At 61.8% G+C, this 25,247-nt stretch overlaps 5 protein-coding genes across 8 annotated transcripts; 3 read left to right on the top strand and 2 right to left on the bottom strand.

Annotated features, from left to right (window-relative positions):
* The first annotated feature begins 1,734 nt into the window (after window positions 1–1,734).
* LOC137754857 (carbonyl reductase [NADPH] 2-like) lies at window positions 1,735–3,626 on the top strand. Its single transcript, XM_068530781.1, is given in 11 exon segments — window positions 1,735–1,789; window positions 2,253–2,318; window positions 2,321–2,349; window positions 2,454–2,608; window positions 2,704–2,723; window positions 2,726–2,742; window positions 2,831–2,857; window positions 2,860–2,935; window positions 3,045–3,109; window positions 3,309–3,426; window positions 3,523–3,626. Coding segments are annotated over 11 exon segments (732 nt in total).
* A 2,487-nt stretch (window positions 3,627–6,113) lies between these two features.
* Window positions 6,114–8,073, top strand: DCXR (dicarbonyl and L-xylulose reductase). The gene is made up of 8 exons (XM_068530067.1): window positions 6,114–6,221; window positions 6,305–6,402; window positions 6,922–7,076; window positions 7,174–7,216; window positions 7,293–7,392; window positions 7,481–7,545; window positions 7,637–7,754; window positions 7,874–8,073. The coding sequence occupies exons 1-8, from the start codon at window positions 6,170–6,172 to the stop codon at window positions 7,975–7,977; spliced, it is 735 nt and encodes a 244-aa protein (XP_068386168.1). The 5' UTR covers window positions 6,114–6,169; the 3' UTR covers window positions 7,978–8,073.
* A 1,376-nt stretch (window positions 8,074–9,449) lies between these two features.
* On the bottom strand, window positions 9,450–11,994 carry RAC3 (Rac family small GTPase 3). 2 transcript variants are annotated; one of them, XM_068530129.1, is made up of 6 exons: window positions 11,883–11,994; window positions 11,235–11,306; window positions 10,920–11,037; window positions 10,680–10,742; window positions 10,080–10,243; window positions 9,450–9,968 (listed from the first exon to the last, which is right to left on the bottom strand). In XM_068530129.1, exons 1-6 carry the CDS (start codon window positions 11,915–11,917, stop codon window positions 9,908–9,910), a joined length of 513 nt encoding a protein of 170 aa, XP_068386230.1. In that variant the 5' UTR covers window positions 11,918–11,994; the 3' UTR covers window positions 9,450–9,907. The 2 variants fall into 2 exon arrangements, with proteins under 2 accessions (XP_068386230.1, XP_068386229.1); XM_068530128.1 differs by having other exon boundaries at window positions 10,084–10,243.
* A 589-nt stretch (window positions 11,995–12,583) lies between these two features.
* LRRC45 (leucine rich repeat containing 45) lies at window positions 12,584–20,370 on the bottom strand. Its single transcript, XM_068530127.1, has 17 exons — window positions 19,731–20,370; window positions 19,189–19,250; window positions 18,744–18,814; window positions 18,290–18,468; window positions 17,887–18,015; window positions 16,933–17,045; window positions 16,504–16,562; window positions 16,135–16,212; window positions 15,728–15,863; window positions 15,548–15,625; window positions 15,339–15,450; window positions 15,183–15,253; window positions 14,666–14,758; window positions 14,464–14,556; window positions 13,745–13,918; window positions 13,515–13,662; window positions 12,584–13,244 (listed from the first exon to the last, which is right to left on the bottom strand). Exons 1-17 carry the CDS (start codon window positions 19,948–19,950, stop codon window positions 13,048–13,050), a joined length of 2,013 nt encoding a protein of 670 aa, XP_068386228.1. The 5' UTR covers window positions 19,951–20,370; the 3' UTR covers window positions 12,584–13,047.
* A 229-nt stretch (window positions 20,371–20,599) lies between these two features.
* CENPX (centromere protein X) lies at window positions 20,600–24,277 on the top strand. Of its 3 annotated transcripts, none has more exons than XM_068530446.1 (5): window positions 20,600–20,669; window positions 23,302–23,353; window positions 23,585–23,638; window positions 23,915–24,003; window positions 24,103–24,277. In XM_068530446.1, exons 1-5 carry the CDS (start codon window positions 20,640–20,642, stop codon window positions 24,115–24,117), a joined length of 240 nt encoding a protein of 79 aa, XP_068386547.1. In that variant the 5' UTR covers window positions 20,600–20,639; the 3' UTR covers window positions 24,118–24,277. The 3 variants fall into 3 exon arrangements, with proteins under 3 accessions (XP_068386547.1, XP_068386545.1, XP_068386546.1); XM_068530444.1 differs by lacking the exon at window positions 20,600–20,669 and adding an exon at window positions 20,857–20,979; XM_068530445.1 differs by lacking the exon at window positions 20,600–20,669 and adding an exon at window positions 20,867–20,979 and having other exon boundaries at window positions 23,918–24,003.
* The last annotated feature ends 970 nt before the right edge of the window (window positions 24,278–25,247 follow it).

Here is a 25,247-nt window from a genome sequence, read left to right as displayed (position 1 = left end):
TATTTGGTTGTGTGTTGTTGGTTGAATTATGTCAGGCCGACTTTGCTATTGGCTTTACTTGGAAGTGAAGTTAGACGGACTGGGGTGGATTTGTATTGGTCAATGTAAATTGTGCAAGGCTGAACCTAGGGTTCCAGACTCCTTTCCCCGCACAGTTCCGAGTTGGTGTGGAACACAGGGGACATTTCGTCCAGGATTTGCAGCCGTGTTCTTTTTGCACCTGGAAGGGCGATGCAGTGATTGAAGTGGTGTCCTAGTGATGTCCGCTTCCATCCCATGATCAGAGTTAACATCACCAGTGATGGGACCGATCAAAATGGTGCCAGCTGATGGGATGCTGTGAGGACGTAGTGTCACTTCCATGGTGCTCAAGACAGAGATGCACAGCCTGCATCTAATTACAAGGAAACACTGGGAAAGCCGAATTGAGGGACTTTCTACAAAATAACTGATCTATATTCTTCAAAAGTATCAAGGTCATAAGGGTCAAGGAAAGACTAAGGAGTGTTCCAGAGTGAGGGAGACAGAGAGACGGGACCTCCAAAGACAACATGTGACCCTGGACTGGACCCTTTGGCCATAAAGAACAGGAGTGGAAGTCTCAGCTATGCCAGACAAGCAGGTTGTAGAGACCTGTAGTTCACAGTTGGTACTGAGCACTGGGATTCTGTGAGAGGTGCCCTCACCACAAACACAAAACCAATGGGTATGAGGAAACTTGGGGGTGATGGATATGCTCATGACCTTGACTATGGTGATGGTTTCACAGGTGTTTGCATATGTCTAAACTCATCAAACTGTATACATTAAATATGCATAGTCATATATATCAATTAAACCTTGATATAGCTTTTTCTTTTTTTTTTTTTTAAAGAACATCATTGCGACAACTTATGAAAGTTGAATGGGAGCTAAGGATCACGTGGTAGGGACGCATGGTGTTACTCTTCTGACTCTGACAGTTGTGCTGTGTTGTGATGGTGTGTGTTATGTTGTGGTTGTGTTGCATGTATTGTGTGTTTTTGTGGTTGCGTAGGACAATGTCTTTATTCCAAGGAAATGGACACTAAGCTATTTAGGGGTGATGGAGTGTTAGTTTTGCAAATTACTCTCAAATCGCTCAGGGGAAAAGAATTCTTACTATCCTTGCAACTGTGAAACTTTTATTTCAAAATAAAAATTATCTTTGGCATTTGAAAATGTGTCTGGAGTGTAGTGATGGCCTTGGCTGAGTGAAGCAAGTGCTGCTGGGTTTTGATCTGGGTGAGGGTTGATGGAGGTAGGGAGATTTTTTAAGCTGTGGGTGTTTGGGAGAACACTCCCCAGAGGGACCTCTGTGCGGCCTCGGCCATCACCCAGGGGCATCAGGCCCAGGGCTTGCAGGGACCAGTTCCAGGGCACCTGTCCCCAGCCAGCCAGGAAGGGGCATGTTCCCCACCCCAGGGTTTATTTTTAGTTTCTTTTCCAAAACCCAGGATGGCGCTTCTGGCTGGCACCTTTGGGTTGTGGGTGAGGACGGTGGCCCCTTCTAAGGAGACAGGTTTCTGCGAACAAGGAAGCAGAAGCTGCACTGATGCCTGGCCCCGCCTAGTGCCCCCAGTCTTCCCTCCTCCAGCCAGCCCCCCACACCCCCATCACACACAAACCTGCCTGGCCACCCAGCCTGCCCCAGCCTGGGCTTATAAACCCCCCACGCCCTCGCCTCCTGTTGTACAGAGGCTGGGAGTTGGCACCATGCTGCTGAATTTCAGTGGCCTTCGGGCCCTGCTGACGGGGAAGGGAAAGATGGGTGTGAGCGAGGCAGGTGGGGGTGTGTGAGGGGCCGAGGTTAGAGAGCAAGGTGGCCAGACCCAGAGCCTCACAGGCCCATGCTGGGGCCTGCAAGTCCCTTTGTGCCTGAGCCAGCTGATCTGGGCCTGGACTGCTCCCTACCACCCAGCAGGCCCCATTGGGACATGATGCTAGCCTCTCCCTGGTCAATGCAAGAGCCCTCCTGCGAGGGAGGCCCTCAGAATCACTCTGGGCAGATGGGGGGATCCAGCCAAGGCCTCTTCCCTCGGCCCAGCAGGAAGGGGCTGCCCTCTGGGCCTCCTTTGGCCGGATCCTGGCTGGCCGGACCCCTGACCCCCGGGCCACCACCCTCTGGCCAGCACTGTCTCACCGCTCTTTCCTGAGCAGCAAATCTGCTGCCCCCACCCGCAGCCTTGGCCCAGACATATTGCACCATCTGGCTGCCCCGTGCACCCCTGCAGGGATCGGGTGGGACACCGTGAAGGCCCTGCACGCCTCAGGAGCCCGAGTGGTGGCTGTGAGCAGTACCATGCCGACCTGGTCAGCCTCTCCAAGGAGGTGAGGTGTGCAGCCCCATCATGGCCCAGGCCTGTGACCCTCTGGGATGCCTCACCAGCCTGCCAGGACGCTCCCTTTGGTCACTGGCCAATGCCTTCCCACAGGGCCCCGGGGTAGAGCCCGTGTGCGTGGACCTGGGTGACTGGGAGGTCATGGAGCGGGCACTGGGCAGCATGGGCCCTGTGGACGTGCTGGTGAACAATGCCGCCGTGGCGCTGCTGCAGCCCTTCCTGCAGACCACCAAGGAGGCCTTCGACAGGTGAGGAGTAGGAGAGGAGGTGGACTGGGGAGAGGGCTGCTGAGGAAGTGGACGGGCGTGGCCATGGTCTGTCTGACTGTCCCCTCTCCCCCCAGGTCCTTCATTGTGAAACTGCGCTGTTCCAGGTGTCTCAGGTGAGCCAGTGGGAGGATGTGGCCCAGTGCAGACATGGCCCAAGAGGGGGTGCGGTGGGGTCAGGCTGCCCCCTCTCTTGGCTTCCAGATTGTGGCCCGGGGCATGATCAGCCACGCCACGGAGTGCCTGGCTCCAGCGAGAACATCTCCAGCATGGCGGCCCATGTCACCCTTCCCAACCTAGCTGCCTACAGTGAGTCCCTCTGCCCAACCTTGAGCCCCCATTCCGTGCAGGAGCAGCTGGGCCTCATGCAAAGTGGGCTGAATCCTTAAGGGTCCTCGGTGCTGCCCTCTTCCCACAGGCTCCACCAAGGGTGAAATGACCATCCTGACCAAAGCCATGGCCATGGAGCTGGGGCCGCACAAGGTAGGCATGGGGGAGCTGTGGGTGCCAGGGGCCCCGGCCTGGGAAGGCACGAGGTAGGCGCAGCGTGGGGGTGAGGTGGGGGCTGGGGATGAAAACGGGGGTAGGGGGCGCCAGGGGGTGAGTAAGCAAGCTCAGTGGGGTCTGTGAGGGCTGGGTTCGTGCGCCGCCTGAGACCGCCCCTCCGGCCCCTCGGCCCCAGATCCGGGTGAACTCGGTAAACCCCACGGTGGTGCTGACCGCCATGGGCCAGCAAGCCTTGTCTGACCCCGAGTTCGCCCGGAAGCTGAAGGAGCGCCACCCGCTGAGGCAGTTTGCAGGTCAGCTGGGCTTCGTGGAGTGGTGGGCGCAGCTGGGGCAGCCGGGCCCAGACAGCCGGGCCGAGCCGTGCTGACCCCGCCCGCCACCCGCCGCAGAGGTGGAAGACGTGGTCAACAGCATCCTCTTCCTGCTCAGCGACCGCAGCGCCCCCACCAGCGGCTCGGGAATCTTTGTGGATGCCGGGTACCTGGCCTCCTAAGAGGGCGGTGCTCTGGGCGGCCAGAGGGATGTTGCTCGGCCCCGCCCGGCCCCGCTTCCGCGCCCCACCGCCCCGCCCCCAGACCGCCAAGGCCACCAGCCCACCACACCCCTGGCCCCATCCACGCCCACGCCCTGACCCTCCCCGCATCTCCCACTGCCCGGCCTGCTGCCCCCGCCCCGCGGCTTGGCCCCACCTCCACGACACACCGCGGCTCCGCCCCACCAGCCCATCCCGCATCCACACCCACGTGCCAGGAGACCCGCCCCTGTCGTCCCCACCCACTGTGTCCTCAGCTGTGCTGGAGTGGATTTGCCTAATTAAATGGAGGCCATTTTCTTGCAGCTAGCCGTGCCAGGGCTCTGGCTGGGCACGCCGCGAGGCTGGGGAGGGGAGGATCAGGGACTGGGGGGCACCGGTTAACCTTCGAAGAAGTAAAGAGAGGGCAGATCCGAAGCCCTCCGGATTCCACCGCTGACCCTGCCCTTGAGCTGAAGGGCCGAGATTCCTCCTTGCAAGAAGATTCCTCGCAAGAAGATTCCTCGTGTCCACGCCCTAACCGCAGCACCCAACCTTCTCCGGGCCGAGGGCAGAAGGCAGCCTGCAGCCACCTTTCCTCCCCTGAGGCTCTGGCTCCGCCCTTCAGCGCAGCATGCCCCCCCCCACCCGCCCCCACTACCGCCGGCCGGAGAGGGTAGAGGGTCTGAGGAGCTGCGGGGAGATGCTCTGGACCATAGGCTATCCCTAGGGAAGATGGGGCTGAGCGCTCAGCCCCCAGCCCCCGGCATGAGGGGTGGGGTGCTGGACCATTATGGCTTATCCAACCCTGAGCAATCAGCTCCGCCTTGGGGCACACCTTCCCCCACAAGACCACCCATGAGAGGGCAGCCCCAGCTGGGGAAGGGTCCACAGCTGCTGCTCTACCTACTGTCCCTGGCCTGACTCCAGACACAACAGCCTTGCAGCTGAGGCAGATAGAGGGTTTTGCAGACCCTGCTGGGATTCAGCTGTGCTTGCCTCCTGGGTCAGGTTCCACATGACCCTTGCCTTCTGAGTGTGGGTGTGATGAGGCCTGAGGTGGTCAGTCAGCTGGACTGGTGCAGTGTCCAACTCTGGGCAAGGGGGCAAGGGATGAGGGGCTGGGGTGGGGCCCTCCAGGCAATGGTACCACTGGGCTGAGAGAGCGAAGGGCACGTTGCAGGAATGGGGAGTGCTGAGGGCACTTCTAGCCAGCCTCAGGGCCTCCCAGAGTAAGGTTTGTGCCAAAGCTGGCTTGGCTCAGTCCAGCTGGTCCACCGAGGATCACAGGGCAAGTGAAAGGATTTGGACACCATTCTGGGGGCCAGGTAAAGCCAGTGAAGGGACCTAAGCAGATGTGCCTTTCAGGAAGGACAGGCTGGGGGCTGTTCCCCCCCTCCCCTTGGCTTCTGGCAGGCAGAGGGCAGGGTCCAAGGTTAGGAGCAGAAGGCAGGGTTTGCCCAGTGCCTAGAGGGTGTCGGCTGCACCACAGGGGCAGGTCTGGTAGGGAGGACTCACTTGGCTATCCTCCAGGGGCTTCTCAAACCTGTGCCTCCGGCTGTCCCTGGCCACCCTCTCCTCCAGACTGTCCACCTCTCTGGGCCTAAAGCCACAGTGACCCAGAGGCCCTGCAATCACCACTTCCTTACTCCTGTCCACAGAAGGTCCTCAAGGGCAGTGTTTCTAGACTTTCCCACCATGACCCACAGAACAAAGTAGCTTTTACAGGAGGAGCCAATGCACACGTGGACACATGAGCACACATATATCTCTGACCCTAAAGCTGCAGGAAGCAATGTTTGCCCTTGCTGGCCACTGGGTACCCCATGACACCAAGCCTATCCCTTCCCATCCTATCCAAGTTTTTAAAGTCCTGGTGGCCTTCTGTGGGTTGGTCGGGTGAGTCAGCGTTTCAACTCCCTTTGAGGCTAAAGCGCACCTTTGTTAGTCTTGGCCTCTTCTTCAGGCTTATTGGGTTGTCCAAACCCTTTCCCTCTAAGCACAAGTGAGCCTGCGTGAGCTACTCCCAGGTCTGGGTGAGGGGAGCATGTGATCCTTTTTGCCAAACTTTTCTTCTCAGAAACAAAAGAAAAAAATGTTAGCCCTGAGATGTCTTTCACGTACAGCTACGTATAATTACGTATTAATTACCACGTAATAATTTCACGTATTAATTACCACATCTGTTTTTTTGTAATAATCATCTTGGCAGGGGAAATATGCTAGCGGGGCCCGCTAAACCTATTTCACGCCGGGTCTAAGGGTCACCACAGGGCAGTTTGAAAAACCCCGCCCAAGAGTCCTGCGGGGACCCCCGCCTGCCCCGCCCCGGCCGCGCCCACTCCTTTCGGCCAATCGCCCCCGTGGGGAAGCCTCTATTTGAATATTCCCTCCCTCCCCAGGACACCGCCCTGCGATTGGCCCGCCGCGTCCCGCCCCGCCCCGCGCCCTCCCGGACGGTCGCGCGCTGCTGAACCCAGACACGCAGTTGGGCCTCAGCAGTGCGCAGGGCTGGTCTGAATCTCATGGAGTTGAGCTTCGCGGGGCGTCGGGCGCTCGTCACTGGGGCGGGCAAAGGTGGGCCCGGGGCGGCGGCCAAAGGTGGGCCTGGGAGGGGGCGGCCGGGGAGGGGCGCCCGCACTAAGCCGCGCTCCTCGCAGGCATCGGGCGCAGCACTGTCCAGGCGCTGCACGCGGCGGGTGCACAAGTGGTGGCTGTGAGCCGGACCCAGGCCGACCTGGACAGCCTGGTCCGCGAGGTAGGCGTCGCCCTGTCCCAGCCCAGCGGGCGGCGGGCGAGGCTGAGGGCGGGCCGGGACACGCGGGCGCCGGGCGCTAGGGTTCGCCAAGGACTCTTGCACACCCTCCCCCACGCCGGGCGCACGGCCTCTGTTGGGGACCGACGGGTCGGGAGAACGACGACTCCCCCTGGGCTTAGGAGGAGGCAGAAATGGCTGCCTTGCAGGCCCGGGGCCAGAGGCGTTCGGGCGCTGGGAGGAAGTAGACTGGCCGGAGGCGGGGCCAGACTCCCGTTCCCGAAGCCCCGAGTTGCCCAGTGGCCCAGAGGCCGAGTTAACTACCCTCCCCCTGCAGCAGCCTGGGATTCTGAGCCCCAGGAAGGTGACTGGCTCCTGTGGAACCCCTAACCCCTCCCCCTGTCGAACTGAAAGGCCATGCAAACCCAGCCCTTCTCCCTCGCGCGGCAGAGGCCCAGCTGTACCCATTCTTGGGCATGAATCCTCTGGTAGATGTGCCCCCTTACCACCTAATACACACAGTGCCCTGGGGTAGAGCCCGTGTGTGTGGACCTGGGTGACTGGGAGGCCACGGAGCGAGCGCTGGGCGGCGTGGGCCCTGTGGATCTGCTGGTGAACAATGCTGCCGTGGCGCTGCTGCAGCCCTTCCTGGAGGTCACCAAGGAGGCGTGTGACACGTGAGCCAGGGTGGGGTGGAGGAACTCCCAGGGGGAAGGGCTGTCTCCTGCTGCAGCAGTCCCAGTCCCTGACCAGGGTCTATACATCTGCTTCCAGGTCTTTCGACGTGAACCTTCGGGCTGTCATCCAGGTGTCCCAGGTGAGCTGCCTTCAGGGCAGGAGTGGGAACTGGGGGGTGACACCAGTTCTGCCTCATGCTTCCTCTGCAATTACAGATCGTGGCCCGAGGCTTAATAGCTCGGGGAGCCCCGGGGTCCATCGTGAATGTCTCTAGCCAGGCCTCCCAGCGCGCAGTGACTAACCACAGCGTCTACTGTGAGCAAGCCCCGGCTGTGCCCTGCCCCCCCACCCCCCCAGCCTGAGCAGCCAGCTCAGGCTCCACACAGGCTGTCTCTCCTCACAGGCTCCACCAAGGGTGCCTTGGACATGCTGACCAAGGTGATGGCTCTGGAGCTTGGGCCACACCAGGTGAGCCCTACTGGGATGCCTCCCATCACCCAGCCCACGTGCCCAGAGAGCCTCAGCCCACCCAGCTGACCCCCTGCCTGTCCCAGTGCAGATCCGTGTGAATGCACTCAACCCCACAGTGGTGATGACACCCATGGGCCAGGCCAACTGGAGCGACCCCCAGAAGGCCAAGACCATGCTGGATCGCATCCCGCTTGGCAGGTTTGCCGGTGAGTCGGGTGGGAGCCCAGCTGGGAGTTGAATCAGTGGCTTGCTCAGGTGAGGGGTGGGAGGGAAGGATGAAGGGCAGCTCCTTTCAACCACGTCCTGAACCCCACCCCGCCCACAGAGGTGGAGAACGTGGTAGACACCATCCTCTTCCTGCTGAGTGACCGCAGCAGCATGACCACGGGCTCCACTGTGCCGGTGGATGGAGGCTTCCTGGCTACCTGAGCCCCTCCACCCACACACACCCGTGTTCCATGCTGAGCCCACTTTTACCCCCACCCCCCTTCCCCATCCCTCCAATAAACATGATTCTTCTGCCCAGCCTGCACACTCATTCCTAGGCTGCAGTCAAGTGGCCGGAAGATGTAGCGCTCAGGGCTGGGTGTGGGGATGAGTCCCAGGTAGAGACAACCATTCAACTCACATCCTGGGCCAGTGGCAGCCTGTCCCTCCTGCGAGAGATTTTCAGGCCTGGCTAAGTCCCTGACAGGACTGGGAGGTAGGACCTTCCAGAAGCCCAGCTCCTAATGAGGGTGGTGAATTTGACCGAGGATGGCCTTTGGCTCTGTCCAGAGGTCTCTGGTGTGGAAGCAGTGGTGTTTTTAACATGAATGTTGGCTGGCATTCCTGAAGTCCATGCATAAGACAAAAGTGAACTGAGGATGCTGTGTGTTGGGACTTCATTACTTTGTTGATGACTTGAGTGACTTCTTTGCTGAATCAGATGATGGTTTTCAATTTTCATTCCCTCAACTTTGTGAGTTATTCACCACGTACTGAGCACAAGCTCCAGCTGTAGAATTTGCCAACTTCCATGGTAAAATACTCCCGCCTGTTTACTGTCCTTGAGGTGGAGCTGGGGAGAGATGTGTGTCCCTCACCTTTGTGTGGTGTCCCCACCACACAGATACAAAAGCCTTACACCCGATAGCACAGATAATAGTAATATGTACAAAAATATTTAGGAAGTGATGTGTTTTGTGTATTTGTTAATTTCATTTTTTTAAATACAACTAATATAAATTTATATAATTATTAACAATAGCTGTTTAAAAACTGACTAGCAAAGTTCCTGAAATTCAGCAGTCCACCCTCTGCACACCATTGCGGGGCAGCAGTGTGGCTTCTCATCACGCCAGAGTAGTGCCTTGTGGCCTCAGGGGTGAAGTCCTAGCTCCAGGCCAGGCCCGCCCCTCACCTCCCGCCGTTGTCTGCCCAGCGATGCCAGGCTGTTGGCCCACCTGCAGCCCCTCCTGTCCTCTCCACACCACGTTTGTTCTACCTCCATGGCTGCAGGGTCCCTCTGCCTGGACGTCCTTCCTCTTGACGGCCTGTCTTCCTGAACACTCAGCTGAGTGTCCCCTGGCCTTGCCCTGGGCTCCACAGGGCCCCATGGGGCCTGACTTGCAGACCATCCTGCCCCTCGCTCCCCTGGTTGTGCCCTCCCAGAGGCCTGAAGTCAGCATGAGAAGGGCTTTCTTCATCCAGAAGGGGCCAAATGCACTTGCCCCCACTTTGATCTGGGTCCCTCCTTTGGAGACTGAGAGGGCTCAGCAAGCTTTTCCTCCTCTCCTCTGGCCTGTGTGTGTGTGTGTGTCTGAAGCTCACCCGCTCTGGCTCTGTACCCGTGGATGGTGGGGGTTAGGGGCCTGGCACCCTGAGGGTGCAGGAGCAGGGCAGGTAGCAAGACAGCAGGAGATGATGAAGAACGTTTATTGTATAAAATAAAAAGGGGCTGCCCCATCCTGGGGCACAAGGACAGAACCCACCCCACAAACTCCCCCATCAGGGAAGCCCATCCTGGGGCTGCCCTGGACCTGCCCCTGCAGCCTGAGGGAGACCCTGCTCCCTTCCGGACTCCCTGGGGGCCAGGGAAGGCTGGAGCTGTACCCCCAGGTAGAGGAGGCAGAGTGGACAGGACCCCATGGCCCCAGCACCACCCCGGGAGCAGCAGCCTCGTCCCCATGATTCTTCCCCCTCCCCACCCACACGACTTCCCCACAGCAGACTCAGGGACACCAGACATCTCAACACAACAGATACAGGTGCGGGGGGCTGGGGGCTGCTCCTCCAGAAGTGAGGGCTCTAGAAGACCGTGCACTTCTTCCCTGGCTTCTTCACAGGAGGCGGGCAGAGCACAGCCCGGATGGCCTCATCAAACACAGTCTTCAGGCCCCGCTGGGTCAGGGCTGAGCACTCCAGGTACTTGACAGAGCCTGAGGGCAGCAAAGAAAGGGAACAGTGAAGGTGGGGGGCAGCAGGGGGCAGCACTGTGCCCCCCAGAGCGAACCTCTCCTCCCTGCACCGGCAGGCCTGTCCGTGCCCACTCACCGATCTCCCGGGCCATGGCCAGGCCCTGGGGGTAAGTGATGGGCGCTAGCTTCTTATCCCGTAGCCGCTCAATGGTGTCCTTATCGTCACGAAGGTCCAGCTTGGTGCCCACCAGGAGGATGGGCGTGTGGGGGCAGTGGTGCCGAACCTCTGGGTACCACTGTGGGGATGGGAGGCTCTGATCTCTACCCCTTGGGAGCTTTACCCTCAGCCTGGCCCAGAGCAGGCCATGGCTCCCAAGGGCCCCTTCCTTGTGCTAAGACACACACTTAGCCCTTCTTGTTTCATGGGGTGACCACTGGGTCTGGTAGGGAAATGACCAAGAACAAAAATACCTAGCCAAGACGCTTCCAGGCCCGTCAGGTCCTCTCAGTCAGGGCCCTTCCTTCTCTGAGAGCCTCACTCACCACCCCTGCCCAAGCCCTGGCCCCTCATCACCCCCTGGGCCACCTTAAGACCTCACACCCGGCAATCTCCAAAGGACAATTTGTCTCTGTAAGGCCCTCAAGCAAGAGACCCCTGCCCTCTAAGGGCAAATCCTCTGGGCAGCTTCCTCCCCTCCCAGGAAGACAACTCCGCTTCTGGCCCTGTCCTACCTTGGCTCGAACATTCTCAAAGGAGGCTGGGCTCACCAGGGAGAAGCAGATCAGAAAAACGTCCTTGGGAGAAAGGGAGGGAAGAAGGGAAGGTACCATGTAGGAATAGTCAAAGAGGCTCCAAATGGCCTCTGCTCACTCCCCCAACACACACACACATGCACGCACGCGCGCACACCAGGCCCTCTGGGCCTCCACCCGAGCCACCCAGCCCCTGCAGGCTGCCCTGTGGTCCCCTACAGTTTGGGGGTAGGAGAGTGGCCGAAGCCGGTCGTAGTCCTCCTGCCCAGCGGTGTCCCACAGCCCCAGGTTGACAGGCTTCCCGTCCACCATCACATTCGCAGAATAGTTGTCAAAACTAGAAAACAGAGTGAGAGAGATCCCCCCAGTGTCTGGGTTCTCAGGCCTGCACAAACCTGGAGCTCTGTCAGCACCTTGCCCCACCCCGGAGCCCAGACCAGGGCCACTTGGGCCCGACCTCGAAGCCCAGGGGAGCCCCGCGCACAGGCGCCCATACCCTCCCCTTGCCAGCTCTGGACCCGCCCGCCTGCTCACACGGTGGGGATGTACTCTCCAGGGAAGGCGTTGGTCGTGTAACTGATCAGCAAGCAGGTCTTCCCCACGGCGCTGCAGAGAGAGGGCAAGCCCACGCTGCTCCCAGGCCCACCTCAGCCCTCTGCCCAGCAAGGGCAGCCCCCTCCCACGGTGCCCAGTGTGGGAACAGGGGTGCCTGCCCAGCAGATCCGCAGCGATAGAGGACCAGGGCAGGAGGGCCTCCGCGGGGGCAGAGTGGTGGGTGAGGGCTGGGGTGAGCTGCCTCAGAGCCCCAGGCAGGTACCGCGAAGGTGGCACCGGCTGAGGGTTCAGCCCAGGTGAGAGGCCTGGCCCCACCCACCGGGAGGCCAGGCGGGGCCGCTGGCTGCCGGCAGCATCAGGTGGGCCTGGGCTGGAGGCCTGTGCCCCGCGACCAGCCGGGACCCCGCCCCACCGCGTCCTTCCGCCCCTGCCGGGTTCCCCGACGCCCACGGGCAGATCGGGGCCGCCCCGCCTGGACCCCAAGCCGGGATCCCCGGACCGAGCGCCGCCCCCTCCGTCCCGGCCGCGCCCCGGAGCCCCGCGCCCTGCCCAGCAAGGTCCCCGGGGCCAACCCCTCCCGGCGCGCCTGGCGCGCCAGGCCGAGCGGCCTCCGCCTCGCGCACTCACCCGTCGCCGACCACCACGCACTTGATGGCCTGCATGGGCGCGGGCCGGGCGGGCGCGGCCGCGAGCCGAGCTGCGGAGAAATGCCCGGCGCCGCAGCGGCCGCGGACCCGAGCCGAACGCCGAGCCGAGCGGCCGGAGACAGCCGAGCGCCGCCGAGCGCCGGGCGCGGAGACAGCCGAACGCGGCCGGCATGGAGGGCGGGGGGCGCGGACCCGCCCCGAACGCGGGCTGACGCGCCTTCCAGAGAAATCTGGTGGGGGGCGGGGTCACAGGGCAACCCGTAACCCGTGTCGAGCTTGGGTAGACCCTCCCCAGAGCCCCCGTGACCCACGCCAAGGGGCGAGGTAAGCGCAGACAGGCTGCTCCCACCCACCTGAACAGGTTGTGGTCGGTGCACACAGGTTTCTTCTAGGGAGAGGATTCCCAGGGCCCACCGAGGGAGGGGCTGAGGCCCACCCACCCTCTAACCACGAGATAGTTGGTGAAAACACAGGTGTTCGCAGTCACTAGAGATCCCCGAGGCAGGCAGGCCCCTGGTAGCAGTTAGAAGGGGTGACCCAGCCACACCTGGAGGGCCTTTCCTGAAGGGCCCTACCTGGTAGCAGTTAGAAGGGGTGACCCAGCAACACCTGGAGGGCCTTTCCTGAAGGGCCCAAGCTTGGAGAAAAGACTGATACTGGAGAAAGGCACTGGGGCCAAAATATATCACAAATTGCAAAAGTCTGTATTTCAGAATACCCTGGAGTGAGCGCTGGGGCCTGCGGAGCTCATGGTGGTGAAAGGTGACTGAACTGTGGTGGGTGGGGCCAGGAGAGCTCAGGCCTGCTCCCCCAGATCTCCTTCCAACATGGGTCTGTGTTTTCAGGTGCATCATTCCCTGTGATTGGGATGAAGGAGTGGGGATGGGGCTGGGGCCCTCTCCAGCCCTCTTGGCCAGCCAGGTTCTAGACCCCCCGCAGGCAGGCACTCTGGTCGTAAGCTGCAGCCGTCCTGCTCTCACATCCATTCCAGCACTGATTTTCCAAGTCACCAGCTGTAGACCCTGCCTAAAGAGCCCGGACCTACCGATGGCCTGTCCCTTGTAAGGAAGGGAGGAGCAGGCATGAGACAAAGATGTCCAACAGATGCCACCTTCCTGCCACTTTCAGACTTTCCCTGCCTCCCCTCACTTTTGGGGGCTCAAGGTCCTCAGGGGGGACCCCTGCACATAAGCCAGAACAGCATTTTGCAGGAAGCTGGCCCTTTGGGCCTCCTCATCCCGGATCCGGGCAATCTCGGCCTGCTTAAGGCGAAGCTTTTCACGGAGAGAGGCATTCTCGCTCTCCCTGTCCAGCAGTGCCTCCCGGTGGTCACTTGCCATCACTGCAAGGGAGGAAGCTCAGTGAGGAAGGGGCTCTGGGGACTGCCTGGGCTCCCGCCAATCCAGAGGTCCGCAGGGGGCCGGCAGGGTGGGGTTTGCTCGGGGTCCCCTGGGTGCACACATACCCAGCCTCCCCTACCAGCACCTCCTGGAGCTGAGACCTAGGCCAAGCTCAGCTCTCCAGGCCAGCCTCCTCCTTCTCCTGTGGGATGACCCAGTAAGAAAGGCCCTGCAGAGAAGCCACAGGGGGGCGGGGGTGGGGCTCAGCTCGCCTTTCAGCTGGCGTTCCAGGGCCGCTGCCTTCTCCTTAAGCGCTTCCTGGGCTGTCAGCTCTGCTTGCAGGCGGCCGTTCTGCTCCTGCAGCTCCAGCCGCACCCTTGTCACCTCAGCCGCCTTTTCTTGGTCCTTGTTGCTCAGCTCCTGCCAGGCAAGGGGGTGGGGGGGTGAGGTGGCAGCTGGGGGCACCACGGGCACCCCTGGGAGCCCTCGACGTCCCGGCTACCTGCTGCAGCTCCTCCAGGCGCCGCCTCAGACCCTCCACCTGCCGGTCAAGCTGGCTGGCCCGCGCCTGGGCATCAGCTACTGCCTGCTTCTGCTGCAGGCAGGCGCTTTGAGCCTCGTCCCGAGCCTGCGCCAGCAGCCGCAGCTTCTCCTCCAGGTGAGCCAGGCGCTGTTGCTGCGGGCCCGGGAGAGGGGCTGGTGAGCTGCTTTCTGGCCTGTGGACCTGAGCTCACGGGAGGAGTGAACCCCCCAGCCCCACCTTCAGACAGAGAGGAGCGTATATTTGCAATGTGGAAACGGCCTTGTCACTACAGTTATTGCATATGTTGCTCTGAATGGGCTCAACTTGAATGAGGAGCCTCCCCCATGTCCCAGGCTGACACCATCCTGCCCTCTGGCCTCTGGTCCCCTACTTCCACCATGTGGTCACAGGCTGCACATTTGGGCCAAACCCCTTCCCCACCTTGGGGCTGGAGGACATTGGCTCTTTGCGTGGGCAGGGGGGGCTGGATGTGGTGCTGATGGGATGAGTGTCCTCGTCTAAGTTTTCTGCACCCCTGGACCTCCTGTTCCCTTGTCCCTCCCTACAGAGCCAGAAGACAGCCTTGGTCTGGCCCACTTAAGCCCAAAGGGTTGTGCAACCCAGGCAGCTCATGCCAACCCCTCAGACCTCTCTCCCCAGTGGGCGCTGCAAGCAGCAGACCGTGGCCCTGGGCTCACCTCCTCCAGACGGACTTGGTTCTTGGCCTTGATGAGCTCCTCCTCAGCTTGGCTGCGCTCACTGAGTGCCGCAGCCTTCGCCCGGCTCAGCTCCTACACCGCAGACAGTGACCGCTGGGCCTGTCCTCTGCCCCTTCCCAGGGACCCCTTCTGGCCACAGCCAGCCTCCCTAGGGGAGGGCAGAGCCTGGCGCCCAGCTCACCTCCTCCAGGGACAGCCGCGCAGCCTCCAGCCTCTGCACCCTCTCCTGCATGGCCCTCTCGCTCTCCTCCAGGTGGCGAGTCATGTGCTCCACCTGCCCAGGTGTGGGGTGGGGACAGGGCTGGCACGCTGGCTCCCCAGCCTTCCCCTCATGGGATCCCCACCCTGGGGGGCAGGTGAATCTTGGGGACCCTGTTACTTCCGAGTGAGGGCTGCCCCAAGTGGCCTCACAGGAGGTGAGGATGGAGGGCACGTCCCAGTGCTGCACCCCAGGTGGCACAGAGCACATGGCAGTCTGTGCTGTGGCCCCAGCAGTCAGGGTCCCTTCTAGAAACTGGTGGGGAGGTTCTGGGTCTGACATCTGCCAGGGCTGTCGGAGAAATGCCACCAGCACCCCAAGGTTGTCGAGGGAAGCCCGGCCAGGAGTGCGCCTTGGGGACACCATGCCACAACGAGGTGTCTGCAGGCCCCGATGAAGCGGGGAGAGCAAAGGCCAGACGATACAACTAATGAGGCACCTCCTTGAAGCGCAGGTGTTCCGCGTCCTCCAAGCTCTTCCGGGACCTCTTCTTCTCCAGTTCCAGGCGTTCTGGAAGCACAGGGGAAGAGCGTGGGTAGGACTCCTCTGGGGGCCCTTGGTTCTCAGCACCCAGTGGCAGGCCTGTTGTGCCCACCTTCAGCCTGGACAGCCCGCATCTTCAGCTCAGCTGCCGTGTTGGTCAGCTCCTGCCTGGTCAGGAATAGCTGATCTTGCTGAGATTTCACCTTCCGCTCCAACTCGTCCACCTGGAAAACCAGCACCGAGGGAGGGAAGCTTTGGCCCCTTCCCTGAAGCCCTGCCCCAGGCCTTCCAGGGACCTGCCCCCACACCCTGCCCCCATACCTGATTTTGCAAAAGCAAGTTCTTTTCATTGGCAGCAGACAAGTCTCTGAGGAGCTTAGACTCCCGCTCTGCAGCTTCCTGGGGGTCAGATGGGGAAAGGGCGCCACTGGACACCTGCCACCATGCACCGCCTGCCCACCCCACGCCCAACCACCTGCCCATCCAGCCCTCCCTGCCCACCTGCTGCTCCAGCCTGTGCTCCTTTGCCTGCCTCTGGGCCAGGCTCCGCTGTTCCTGCTCTGCGGTTGCCAGGAGCTCCCCCAAGTCCTGGGCCTTCTGCTCTGACAGAGCGAGGGCGGCCTCAGCCATCTGCAGCCTGCAAGGAGGGAAGGGCCAGCCCCACCCCATCCCACCTCTAGCCTCTGCTAAGGCCTTGCTGTTCTCACTCTTGCCAGACTATTACCCCGGCTAGCGCCCACCTCCTCCAAGAAGCGTTCCCAGGTTACCACCCCAGCGGTCCCTCCACCTTCTTTGTACCCTGGGGACTCGAGTCCTTGTCTGGACCGTCCTCCTCTGCCCCGTGGGCAGGTCTCTAAAGTGTTTTGAAGCCTCCTCACAACCCCGTCCTACCCTCTGCTCCTCCTTACTTGGCCTTGAGAGCATTGATGATGGAGTGCCTCTCGTTCAGGGCTTCCTGAAGCTGCCCCACGCGTGCTGCCGATGCCCTGTGGGCAGAGAGGAGGGTTCAAGAAACCCAAACCCTGGAGCCCTCTGGGCCCCTCCCTGCAGCAGCTGCTGCTCCTCAGGCTCACGCCACCTCCAGGTGTGGGCTGAGGAAGTCTCGGTGCAGCCACTAACCCTCCAGCCAACCCCCTCGGTAAACACACCCCACAACCTTGTCCGTGGGCAGGCGATGAGGCTCACGTTAGGTCACTCCAAGGCCAGAGCGAGGACCCGAACCCCGGGTACCCCCACCGCACCACCGCCCTGCCCCCTGGCCCTGGGGCCACACTCACTTGCTGCTTCTGACCATCTCTTCTCTCTGTCTGTCGATCGTCTCCATCAAGTCCAGAAACTGGGGACAGAGGCAGCCAGAGCCCTGTCAGGGCCCAGAGCCTGCCCACTCCCCACAGTCAGCAGAAAGGAGGGCAGACATCCACTGAGGTGACAGGACACGAAAGGGCTCGGCCTCATCCAAAGGGAGAGTGGCTCCCACGCAGGGAGGCCCAGAGGGAAAGCCCACCTACCCGCCCACCCAGCCAGAGGGCATCAGAACAAGAGGTTGCCTCCCAGGCCTGGGTACTGGCTGCTTGGAGAGGCTCCAGGGCCCAGAAGGAAGGAACAAGGCCATGGCACGGGGGCTGAGGGGGGCCCTTTGTCCAGACAGTCAGGGCGGGGCTGGGGATGGGGCGAGGTCCTGCAGTCAGAGGCAGCACTGTCCTCACCTGTTTGGACTTCTCTTCCCGGAGGTGCCGCACCTCCTTGCTGAGCACGTGGGCGCGGGCCTGGCTTTCCCGGAAGGCGGTCTGCCGGTCCTGGTTGTGATCCATGGCTTGCTCTGTTGGGAAAAGCCAAGTTGTCTACCGGGAGGCCGAGCCCCAGGAGTGGCCAATGGCCAGCCCAGCCCCATGCCCAGAAGACACTGCGCAAGGTGGTATCTCACCCCACAAATCAGACCCCTCAATGCATTAGCAGGTGAGGGGCTCAGAGGGGGTGGGGGTAGGGACAACAGTGAAGCCAGGAGCCTGGGAGGGGGAACAGGCACACGGGGAGAGGTGGGGAGGCTGCTCAACCGCCAAAAAAGGTGGGCATTTGGGCTCCGCCCCAAAGGCCAAAGGCCAGTGTGTGACTTTTAAGAGGTGAATGGTGTGCTCAGCTCCCATGCTCTGGAAAGATCCAGGCAGCATTTGGAGAGAGGCCAGCCAGAAGCGGCCATGGTGCCAACTGGGGTGACTCGGAGGCAGGTCCAAGAACCAAGAAGTGGGAGAGGACACGCGTTGGGCAGACCCAGCAGGTGGTGACGCCACACTAGATTCCAACCCAGGCTCGGGCCCTCAGGTGGCTGGCGCTGCCGGTGGGACGACGAGCCATGGGGAGTGGCAGCGTGCTCAGTGGGCTTGGGGCTGAGGAGTCAGGGTCATGACAGGCGGAGACCGTGGTGTGAGGAGGGTGAGGAGCAGTACGGGCAGTCAGCGCTCTGCAGGCTCCTGCCGCTGCCGTTTCTTCCCTGGCGCCTGCTCTCACTTCCTCTGTTCTTAACATGCTACCGTCGTGATGCCGTGTTTACTTGTTCTGGCCCAAGCCACCCCCCCCTCAGTGGCTGAGTCTCTGTCACAGGGAATCAGCTCTATGCCCTGCTCCAAACAGTGCAAGCCACCAGCGGCCCCACGTGCCCGTACCCACGGCTCTGAGGATGTCGCCGGGGATGCTGTTCCCAGCCAGCTCCAGCTTCCACAGGGTTCTGTTGCTGGGGAGACAGTTTACCAGGGCGCGGCCGCCCAGGAGGCCGATGTGATTCCAGCGCAGGTCTGGAAGGAAAGCTGGTGTTGCCAGATGGAAAGCATGGGGCGGGGGTGGGAGGGCTGGCCCAGCCTGGAACACTGGTACTCCCTGTGATCGGCCACAGATCAGGAGCCCAGCTCAGCGTGCCCCTCCTCTCCCACCCCCACCCTTCTGGGAGAGGACAAAGGGAGCAGTGGGAGGGCTGAGGAAGCGATGAGATGCAACCCCTCCCCCCTCCCCCCAGACCAACACCTCCTGGCCTGGTCTGAGGACGAGGAGGGCCAGTGCTGGTGGCCTCACCAAGCTGCTGGAGGCTGGTGTTGCTCTTCAGGGCCAGAGCCAGCTCCTCGGCACCCTTGTGGCTGATCTGGTTGTTGCGGAGGTCCAGCTGCCGCAGGGTGCCATTGGCCGCCAGGGCCCCGCAGAAGGCAGCGAAGGCTTCTTCCCACGTGCCCAGGCTGTTCCACTCCAGGGTGAGGCTGCAGGAAGGGTGGACATGACGTGCGTGGCCCCAAAGGGCATCCTGCTCCCATGGGGTCCAGCGGTCTTGAGGAGGGGCACAGGCTTGGGGGTCTCTGGCAGAAAGGCTGGAGGCGCGTGAGTAACTCATACCCGCCTACTCCCCACCATGGAAGACCGACATGAAGGCGTGAACTCTCATGTTGCAGAACCGTGTCCTCTGGAGCCAACCCAGAACCACGCAGAGAGAGAGCGGGGGCTCAGGGGAGAGCAGGGGCTGGGACTGCCACCCTACCTCTGAATGGACTTGTTCTGTCGGAGGAGTTTTGCCAGTGCCTCGGCCCCTGCGGCTCGAAGGTTATTGCCCTAGGACAGGAAGAGGCCAGCCAGTCACTCCCCAGCATCCTGAGCTGGGCTCTGAATACCCTGGTCAGGTGGTGGGCGAGGCCATGGCGAACAGAAGGTGTGGCTCCTTTCAGATTCTGCTTTCCCTGCCCGCAGTGGCCTTCTAATGCAGGCTATTTCAGTTTGCTTGTCAGAACGTTCTGGAACTCACGTTCCTGCCCTCAGAACACCGACACGCGTGCGTGAGACCATGAGCAAATGGGGCGGAGCCTGTGTGCCAAGAGCGCTTACAGACACGGTCTTCGGCCACCATGCAGACCCCTGGTCGCCAGGACACCTGCATCTTCTCTACTCCTGCTCTCAGGTGGCACGCCCCTGAGTGCAGATCCACCCACCTTGAGATCCAGAAACCGCACGATGGTGTTGACACACAGCCCCTGCAGCAGCAGCACGGCCCCTGTAAGAGAGCAGGGCAGTCACTCTCCACCCCTGGTGGCTCCATCTTGGGTCAGCTCCCCACACATAGGGGAGGGACGGCTGTCCCAGTGACCCCCACCAGCCAAGGTTCATGACAAAAAAGAGTCACCCCACTCCTGTGTCAGGTTTGAAAAATCTGCCAGGTGTGGAGTCAGGCGGCTCACCAGCACAGCGGGACTCTCCTAAGCCAGGGGACACTAAGGCTTTCCCATTACAAAGAGAAATTGCCTCCTGCTCCTGGGTTTCCAGAGAGGATGCTGCTGCTTGCTTTATGACAGTAAAAGGGAGTAACCTCACAAAGAAGAAATCAGGTGGGACAGAGTTCTCTGCTAGAGATGTCAAGCACCAAGGACTGCGGCATGTGCAGCTAATGAGCAGCAGAGCAAAAGAAACCAGGGGAGCCCGGCCCCAACTCTGAAGTTGCAAGGGCTGCCCTGGGCCGCCGGCCCTTGGTGCCCACCTTCCTCACTCAGCATGCAGTCGCTCAGGACGAGCTCCGTCAGCAGTGCCTCCTTCTGTAGCAGCTTGCTCAGAGCCCTGCAGGTATCCACTGTCAGGCTCTGTGTGGCCAGGTCCAGCCGGCCCTGCGGCAGCTGGTGCATTTGCTGCAGAACAGTCTCCTGGGGCTCGGCCCCACTCTCCTTGCACAGCCGGCTGTAGGTGCGCCGGAACTCCTCCATGTCCCTGGGGTGCAGGAAGGGCTTCCCGGAAAGCGCCTAGACAGGCCTCACCAGGAGCCAGACCGGGAAGCCGGGGAAGGGCAGTACAGCAGGGCCTCTCCTCTGGGGGCCTTCAGAGAGCCCCCGGCAGCTCAGTGGGGACACAAAGACTCTTAAGTCTTCAGCAGCCAAGGAACGAGGCGCAAACTGAGTTGGTCCAACAGGCGGGAGGCCCCAGGATGGCAGGGGCGGGTGATTCTCAGCGGACCGCTGAAGCCTGGGACCGAGGAGGTGGGCGTCCTCGGGGGCGGGGCCTCCAGCAGCGGGGCCGGTCCGTCCGGACGTCGCCCGTACCCCTGGGCTCCGGGCCCGATGCCCCAGTCCTCGCGCCGCTGACCCCGGCTCGATTGTCGCGGCCGCCGCGCGCCTCAGTATCCAGGAAGAGCAGGGAGCGCCGGGAAGACCTGGCGGAAACTACGACTCCCAGGAGGCTTTGCGGAGGAGGGGCGCTCACCGCGGGCCAGTGAAGGCGAAGGAGCGGGCGCGCGCGGAGGGTCCATTGGCTGGAGGCGCGGGGCGGGGCTCCAGAAGGCGCGCTCTTTGTCGATTGGCTGGAGTCGAGAGGGAGGGTCTCCGGAGGGCGCGCTCAGGGTTCATTGGCTGGGGACGCGGGGGCGGGGCTCCGGAGGGCGCGCACCTTGGTGGCGGTCATGGAGGAAATCGGCGCCGGCTTCCGGAAAGTGAGAGAGGGCCTGCTGGCGGGGCGGGCTGGGGGCGCGGGGCGAGGCCGCCGGGGCGGGGGGCGCGCGCGGGGCCGGCGGGGACGCTGCGGCCCGGTACCCTGAGTGACCCACGTGCGGATCCTGAGCCAGCCCCCGCGCTGCCGTCGGGTGGCTTATAGGGTGAGCGCATTCCCAGAATCCGGCAATGACCCTCGTCCCGCACACCTTTCGTTCTCCATGGATGGAATCCCGCGGCCGGGTAGCGGAAGGTTGGGTAGGCAGCCTGGTCTGCGGCAAGAGGGAGAGGGTCTGCAGAAATCGGGCAGGGGTAAGTGCCAGCACAAATGAAGGGAGGCTCAGAGAGGAGCCTGGGCTCCCGCCCCGCGGCTCCGGGATCTGCAGGACTCACCCTAAGGAGTTTAGCGTAGAGCACAGTGCGGCCCAGCTCGCGGGTAGTCTCGGCGCCTGCGTATTCTAAAGCTTCCTTTTGGCCTGTTCCCTATCAAGCCAGCCCTGTGCTTTGCGTCTCACTTGATCCAGGCTGGCTCCGTTGCCTGGTGTGTACGTGGCTCTACAAGTGCTTTTCTTAGCAGCACACCCAGAAGTCAGGCACTGTTACATGCACTTGAAATGGATTAGCCCGTGTAATGCTCAACACCATAGGAGATGGGTACTGGTACTACCCCCACTTGCCAGTGGGAAACAGGCAGAACTAGGGTCAAACCCAGGCCATCCGCCTCCAGAGTCAGCCCCTTTGCTCTGCACCTGGCGAATGGGGCTCTGGGTGGGTGGGTGGGTAGTGAGGTCTGCTGCCTCCCACACCCCGCAGGCTGTAAGTGGTCTGAGTCTCGCATTGTTGCTCTGCCTTAGGGTTAGGTGACATTGAGCCCTTGATATCAGGCCTTTGTGGGCAGGAGGGAGAGTCTCAGCCCCTCATGAGTACTTGTCCAGCCAGTCCCCAGTGGGTGTTCTCTCTCTTTATCACCCAGAATCGTCACTCTGCCCTGGCCTACAAGGGGTAAATGGTGTCAAAGGGAAAACAACCGAGGCAGGGGGTTGTAATAGCTGTAATAGCTGCAGAGGGGAGCACTGTAATAGCTGCAGAGGGGAGCACTGGGCTGGGCCTCCTTCATGCGGTCCTGGGCAGCTCTGGAGTCCTCGCCCTCAGAGGGCTCTGGCCAGAGCTGGGGTTATGGTCATTACCCATGAGCAGGGCTGCCCCCGGGGAGGGAGAGAGGGAGGGGTCGTGGTCGTGGTGCCTCCACACAGTGGGGCAAAGGCTGACCACATCCCAGGTCCCATCCTACCCTCTGCAAGTTTAGGGAACCTCCGCTCCCAGCTGGTGCTGACTAGTTATCACGGCAACCCCATGCAGCTGCCCCCCAGCAGCAGCCTGGCTGATTTAGCTCTTCCCCAGGGTCTGGGAGCTGGCAGAGCAGTAGAGCCTTCTGTGCCTTTCCTGGTACCTTTCAGGTACACAGCAAGAAGGGCCAGCAGGTGGCGCCAAGCTCACGTGGTCACTGCTGGGAGGATGAGGCTGCTTCTTTGGTGCTGCCCCAAGTGACTGGTGGCGAGCTCTTACCCTCTTGAGCCAGGGCTCCGGCAGGGTCCGCTTCCTCCACTCTGCTCTTCAGCTTTGCTGAGCTGCACTGGGCGAGGCAGTGCCATCTCCGTGGCTAAGGCTGGAGGCCTGGTGGGTCCCCAGCTCACCTTCCCTGCACGACACCCAGTTTCTGGGCTCCTGGGCACCCACTGCTGCTGTCCTCCTGCCTCCCCTGGCGCTCTGCTGGCTCCTCATTTGCAGCCTCTTCCGGCTGGTCCCTGCCCTCAGCAACCTCCCTTGGTCCACCCACGTGCTACCACCTCCCAGATCATCGCCAGCTTCAACCGTCTCTGAGTTCCAGCCACCCACTGGCTGCTCTGCTTGGGCACCTCATGCGTGTCCCTCATGCAACATGTTCCAAGCTGAGCTCCTGACTTGCTGATCCCCAGAATCTATCTCCGCTTAGTGGTGCCATACTTTGGGGCTCAAGCCTCTCCCTTGAGGAGTCTTGGCCTGGACCCGCCCTTGTCCCATCCTCATTGGTCAGGAAGTCCTGCAGATAGTCTGGGCTCTGTCCCCTACCTTGACTGCCCATTGACCGAGGAGCCTGGCCCCTGCCCAGCTCTGCGGTTCCCACAATGCCCTTCCCCATTACAGGAAGATCCCTTTCCACGTGTCGTGTCGTAGGCTCCAGGGAGGGACCTGGAATGGAGCTGACCCAGTGCCCAGAGCAGGGTCTGGCAAAGCCGGGCAGTGTTGGTGGTGTGGACAGGCCTGTAAAGGGGCCCAGTGTGGGGAGGGCACCTCGTCCCTGGGGGCAGGAGCACAGGACTGCTCTGCGTTCCATGAGGACGGGAGCCCCAGAGCGCGGCAGGCAGGCACCTGGGCTGCTCCCACCAGTCTGCCACTTGCGTCTAATTTCTGGCCCTCTGGAGGCACTCACAGGGAGGTTTCTCCCCACTGCCTAATCCCCCACCCTGGGAGAGCCCCACAGACAGCATTTCCAGCCAGCAATTACAACCGCATCACATCCAGAACTAAATGCCTAAGGGGTCTGCAGCAGAGGGGCAGGGGCGGTGACTCACTGACGCCCCCTTCGTCCCTCAGGAGCTGGTGAGCAAGCTGCTGCACTTGCATTTTAAAGACGACAAGACCAAAGGTGTGTGAACGGGGGGGGGGGGGGGGGGGGGCGGGGGGTGGTGGCCGGGGCCTGCTGGGCACCTGGGACCCTGCACTGCACCTCTGCAGGGGCCAGGGCCTCAGGGAGGACTGGGCCAGACGGAGGGCTGAGGTCACCGGCGCGAGTGTGAGTGAGGTCAGAAGCAGTGAGGGCAGAGTGGGGCGGCAGGGAGAGGGTGTGTGTCTGTAACCTTCTCCCTTCACCTTGCAGTCAGCGGGGATGCGCTGCAGCTCACGGCCGAGCTGCTCAAGATCTTCGTTGTGGGTGAGCAGAGGGACCCAGCGGTGTTCTCTAGTATCCCACCCAGGCCCGTCCAGACCATTCACGATCCCTTTGCATTTTATTTTTCAGTGGGGTAACCAAGACACATTTTTCCTGTTTTTCCACAAGCACCTAAGCTCTCTGTCCCTGAAAAGCTCCATGTTTCAGAGGCCGCAACCTCAGCCTTCTGAGCTGTCGGCTGACACAAGGGTGGGCCAGCAGCCAGGGCTGAGGCCCCCCAAGCCTTCTCTGCCTCACTTCCCTCCTGCATCACGGCAGAAGCGGCCATCCGCAGCGTCCGGCAGGCCCAGGCAGAGGACCTGGCCCAAGTGGACGTGGAGCAGCTGGAGAAGGTGCTGCCTCAGCTGGTAGGTGGGCCTCCAGGAACAGGGCCTGGCCCAGGAGACGGGGGTGGGGGGCGGGGGGGGCTACACCCACGAGGCTCTGAGCGCTCCTCTCCCCCACAGCTTCTGGACTTCTAGCGGTTTCCACCCTCACTGTGGCCACTGGTCCAAGTCACGGCCTCTGGCTTCAGACAGGACAGGAGCTGCTGATCCCCAAGGTTCTCCTCCAGCTCCCAGGACTGGCCAGGTGCCAGCAAACCACCGCTCTCTTGCCCCTGTCGTCCCCTCTGCCTGCTGCTAATGGCCAGGATGCAGCAGATAGAGGGGTCGCTGACAGGATGAGGGTCCTGGCACCCGGGTTGGTGCCCTCCCCTCATGCCCCCCGCCCTCAGGACAGCCGAGCACCCACCGGTGTGGGAGAAGCACTTGGTCATTGGGAAGCAGGTGCAGGAGACCCGCCCGCCTGAGCAGGTAGCCCGTGTGTCCTCCACAAACAAGCAGAACGGTGTGGTTCTGCCACCGACATCAAAGCTTGTGTGTCACCTTCTAGCCATCTGATATTCTCCTCAAAAGATGCTTGCCTGAGCTATATATTTGTTCTCACAAAGCAATGTCAGTAAATCAGAGCCACCTCCCCAGGCACAGCCTCCTGTTGCCATTAATCACCCAAAGTCAAGTTGCTTCAAAGCTGGGAGAGGACAGAATAACAAACAGCATGTGTGAGTGCCCTGCTGTGGGCCAGGCTCAAGAGGCTGTGAAATCGGAGCCCTCGCACGTGTGGCTGCTCGCCTGGGACGGTGCCTCTGCCACAGGGCTGCCGTGAGTGTGGTGTGCCACCGGCCAGCAGGGGTGCTGGTGGGGCGGGGGGAGTCACGCCAGTGGGAAGGACCACCGGTCCCAGGGCCAGGGCCAGGGCGCTCAGAGCTGCTTGGGAACCGCGAGAAGCCCAGGTGGGAAGTCTGGCTGCCCTCTGGGGCCCAGCCACCCTCCCCCGCAACACAGCACCCACCTCCCATCAGTTCTGAAAGCTGCTGGGACTCATCAGCCCAGGACAGAAACACCCAGAGGGCCCTGGGCCCAGTGACCATGGGGTCAGGACTCTCACAGTGCTGGAGGACCTAGTCCGCTGGGGAGGGACGTCTGCCCCTGCTGCCACGGGCACCCAGGAACCCCGCCCCCACGCCCAAGGATGGCATGGGTGGGGGGCCAGCCCTCCCTCCCCAGTTTAGCCCCGCTGGCCCCTTCTTGCACCCGTTCCCCGCCTCTGC

This window comes from Eschrichtius robustus, chromosome 20 (genome assembly GCF_028021215.1).
Source record: "Eschrichtius robustus isolate mEscRob2 chromosome 20, mEscRob2.pri, whole genome shotgun sequence".
Taxonomy (NCBI): Eukaryota; Metazoa; Chordata; class Mammalia; order Artiodactyla; family Eschrichtiidae; genus Eschrichtius; species Eschrichtius robustus.
This window is presented reverse-complemented; position numbering and strand designations above follow the sequence as displayed.